General features: G+C 42.3%; 1 protein-coding gene across 1 annotated transcript; it reads right to left on the reverse strand.

Moving 5' to 3' along the window:
• Positions 1–3044: 3044 nt before the first annotated feature.
• LOC114309769 (uncharacterized) lies at positions 3045–3641 on the reverse strand. Its single transcript, XM_028255576.1, has one exon. It carries the CDS (start codon positions 3639–3641, stop codon positions 3045–3047), a length of 597 nt encoding a protein of 198 aa, XP_028111377.1.
• Between the last annotated feature and the right edge of the window lie 382 nt (positions 3642–4023).

Raw genomic sequence — 4023 nt, forward strand, 5'->3', positions numbered from 1 at the left:
GCAGAAGACAATTTGACAGCAAACAGGGAACAGACAGTGCATGGCATGGGGTTTTCAGGTACATGTGAGCATGGTTATGCTTCCTATCATGTTTTGAACTCAAAGAAGCATGACCTTCGATCCTCGAGCCATCAATGGTGCATGGTGGCTCAAAGAATCAAATTTGCCATTTGATGTAAGGATGCATGCAACAAACAAAATGGGATCCGAAGCCTTATCAAGTTGGAGTCAAAGGCCCCGATGACCGGGAATCGAGGCACATTACATCACTTGAAGTATGAATGTTCCTTAATTCCCACACTTGGTTTGACACCCCAAACCAAGTAAATGCAATGCATGTCATGGAAACATGGCTCGAAATGCAACATGATACCAAGATGTAAAGCACAACAAGCATTATGCAACCAACATGACAAATGTATAATGCCAAGCATACAAGGTGCAAATAAGATGCAAATATGGACCAATTTGGGAATGGGATTAACATGCTACGAGGCTTAATGGAACAACCATGCAACAAACATGAAGGAAGCATGCAATGGGGGCCTTGAACCATAAAGGGACAGACCTTAGTCCACCCCAAAATAGCACCAAAAAATGCTCAAAATGATGGGCAACATCTCATGTTAACAAGCAAAGTTATGGTCCCAAGATTAAGGCACAAAGAGGAGACAACTTACCCCCACCAACATGACCTCTCATGGCATGATTAAAACAAGTAGAAACAGAATTGTGCAGACCAAGATAGGACTCCAAACCTTCCTAATATGGCAGCTAAAGTGACTCCCAAGAGGCATATGCACTAAGGCTCATTCCTAGGCATAAGAGGGTACACCCTTAAGGCATAAAAGAGGTCATGCATGCACACATACAAACATGATTCTTGGACTAAAATGTGGTCCTAGATGATGTTAAATCATGAGGGTAATCACAACCATGCATGCTAGAGGTCAACATGCTCAAAGCTTCCAAGCCAAAATACAAAGCAACCCTAACAAACATGTCAAGCATGACCAAATGGATAACCAACAGACTTTAAGCATGGAAAAACAATACTAAAAGCTTCATGGAACCAAGCCCACACACACAAGAATCATGGCCTAATCATGAGATGCACTTCTAAGCAAAATGGAGCAATACAAGGCAAGTACTACAAGCATACAAGGAGGCACAAATCTGGCCAAAAACAGAGGTTACATATGACCTAAAACACCTAAAAAAATTCTGAAATAAGGCCAAGAATAATCAAGCACACATGCTACCCTTTTAAGCCAAAAAGCAAGGAAACAAAACAATGAAGGGAGAGGGGTGTCCCTCCCCTATGCAAGACTTCAAACCACTTTTTTTAACACTGAAAATCAACTGGTTTTTAGTGGTTAAAGGACCAAAAAACTGAAGTGAACAAAGCCTTACCAAAGAGGCACCAAAATGGACCAAACAAGGCCTAGAAGAGTGAGTTTGCACTCAAACCACAAAATGACCTTAATGAAAGTTCTAAAGCATGAAAATATAAGCCTTTTTCATGTTATACACAAGAGCTAAAACAGCAAGCAAGATAGGTAGAAAACTATTGCAAGTTTGGGGAATAAAAAGCAAGATGCTCACCCTTGAAGAACCCTTGAAGAACAAATGGTCTAGCCCTCTTCTTTTGATCAAAACCAGTCCAAAAACTCAAGAATCAACCCTCCAAGTCCCTCAATCTTGGAGTAAGGTGTAATAGTGTGTGTAATGGTGCAAAAGTAAGGTAAAAACCACCTTTAGGCCAAGGAAACACACACAAAGGAGGCGAGAGAGGGAGATATAGAGATAGAGTGTATCTATATCTCAAAGCTCTGGTTTTTGGTTGCAAAAGTCTAACCTAGATCCAAGAGGAAAGCCCCTCTCTTATAGGACTCCCTCTTGCAAAGCTTATACAACAAGCTTGGCTAGAGGGAGATCCCTCCATACACGTGTATGGAGGGGAGAAGAGTTGGTGCCAGCTATCACAGCTGGCACAAAATATCTCCATAAAGTGGATGAACAGTGGTCGGCTGCCCAAAAATGTCATTTCGACAAAAAACAGTGCCGACCGGCAACAAACTATGCCGACCGGCAATAAAGTGTGCCGACCGGCAAACCAAAGTGCCGATGGCAAAAAAAACCCAGCCGGTGGCCTCTAGCCACTGCCGGTAGTGTGTGGGGATGTCTCACAAGGCATTCCCTGCCCCTCCAAGGAAAAACATGAGTGTTCGGTGCAAAACCAGACACTAAACGGTCAAGTTCGGGGATCCTGAAGCAAGGCGCGCGAGCCGGGACTTCCGGGAACTCCAAACGAACACAAACATGGATAATCACCGAGTGTTCAAACGGTGACGTCCAAGTCTTGAGGACGGTCAAAAATGGGGTGTCTACAGGTTTTCAAACTAAAACTCGTACATGCATGAAAATGTGAATTAGACGAAGTAAAGAAAAACGAAATTGAACTGATACATTAAAATTTAAAAGTGATAGCGTGAGTCCGATTTAGAATCTTACGCAAATGAGCTGCGAACCCTAACATGGCTTGGGAAGGTATTTCGGCTCTTATCGGTGTAGGCGATATGAGGTTGGTGGTACGGGTGTCACAACATAGACTGTTCCCTTGGGACAAACCGTGATGTCACGACTCGGGTACGTAACCCTAGTGCGTGGGCATCATTGGTAGTTACAACAAGTAACATTTGAATATTTGACCAAGGGGGAGTCAGAATTGCCCGTGGCCATTGCTTAGCGGTTGAGTGGAAATAGTGCTCCACGGAAAGTTACTTAAACTTATCTGATAAACTAAATCTATCAGAATTTAAAAAGAAAAGAGGGCATTTTTCCTTATGATGAAATACCGCTTCTATTTGCCATTGTTTTTATTTTATTTTATATTATCTATTGTTATTATTTCAACTGATATCATTCATGTTATGCTTATTAAATGCCACTTGTTATTCTGTTACTGCACATTATTCATTAATTGTGAGTATTATTATCAGGGTGGGTATTTTCGGGTTGTAGTATCTTATTGAGCTCGTCGCTCATTGGCAATCCCATTGCCCTGGCGTTTTGCGATTGGCTTGGTTACTTTCCACTATGATAGCCCTATCCAATACATCCACATATTTCTGTACCTTTAACACATTAATCTTCTCAAGAATGGAGTCTCGAAGACCTCCCTCAAATTTCCTTGCCTTTTTGTAGTCCGTATCGATCAAATGCAGTGCGAAACGGGCTAACTCGGTAAACTTTGTTTCATACTCCGCTACGGTTTTGTTCCCTTGCTTCAAGTTCTCAAACTCCGACACCTTCCTGTCCCGGATACTCTGTGGGCGGTGCTTCTCATAGAAGACGTCCAAAAATTGAGCCCAATTCATTCCTTGGTGTTCTTCTCGGATAAACATCCACCAACGGCACGCCTTATCCTCTAGTGTAAAAGTGGTAAGCAAGACTTTCTGTGCTTCTGTGCATGGAAAGACTTTAAACAATTTCTCGATACCAAGAACCCAAGCCTTTACCTTTAGTGGATCAATTCCTCCCTTGAACGATGGCGGTTTCATCTTTTCAAATTCCTTTGTGAGAGTAATAGTTCGGTCGTTGGCTTGGTGGTCTTGCACTATAGGTGGTGGCACAGGCATTGGTGGCGGTGGTGGTTGTTATTGCTGTTGTTGTTGTTGCCTAAAGGCCTCTGCCATGTCCATGATCATTGCCTCTATTCTATCAAGTCGTGCAGAGGTTGAATCCTTCCCATCTTCTGCCCTTGTTCTCACCATGATCTAAAGGAACATACATTATAACTTTCACAGATAATATACACATAAGTTACATTTACAAATGCACATTTTCATGCCATACCTGATTATGAATGCATTATGGATGCAACTTAAACCCTTCCTAGACTTCTTATTGCTCACATGGGCTCATGTGTGAGATATTAACTCGTGCTCTGATACCACTCGGTTATGACCTGAACCCGCCCTTAAAAGTTTAGGTCATAACTGGCCTGTAATCACTTGATTA

The sequence above is a fragment of the Camellia sinensis genome, chromosome 2, assembly GCF_055761805.1.
Source record: "Camellia sinensis isolate YWXY chromosome 2, ASM5576180v1, whole genome shotgun sequence".
NCBI lineage: Eukaryota > Viridiplantae > Streptophyta > Magnoliopsida > Ericales > Theaceae > Camellia > Camellia sinensis.

Coding starts and splice junctions, on each gene's coding strand:
- LOC114309769 (XM_028255576.1), bottom strand. CDS start 3,641: ATGCCTGTGCCACCACCTATAGTGCAAGACCACCAAGCCAACGACCGA.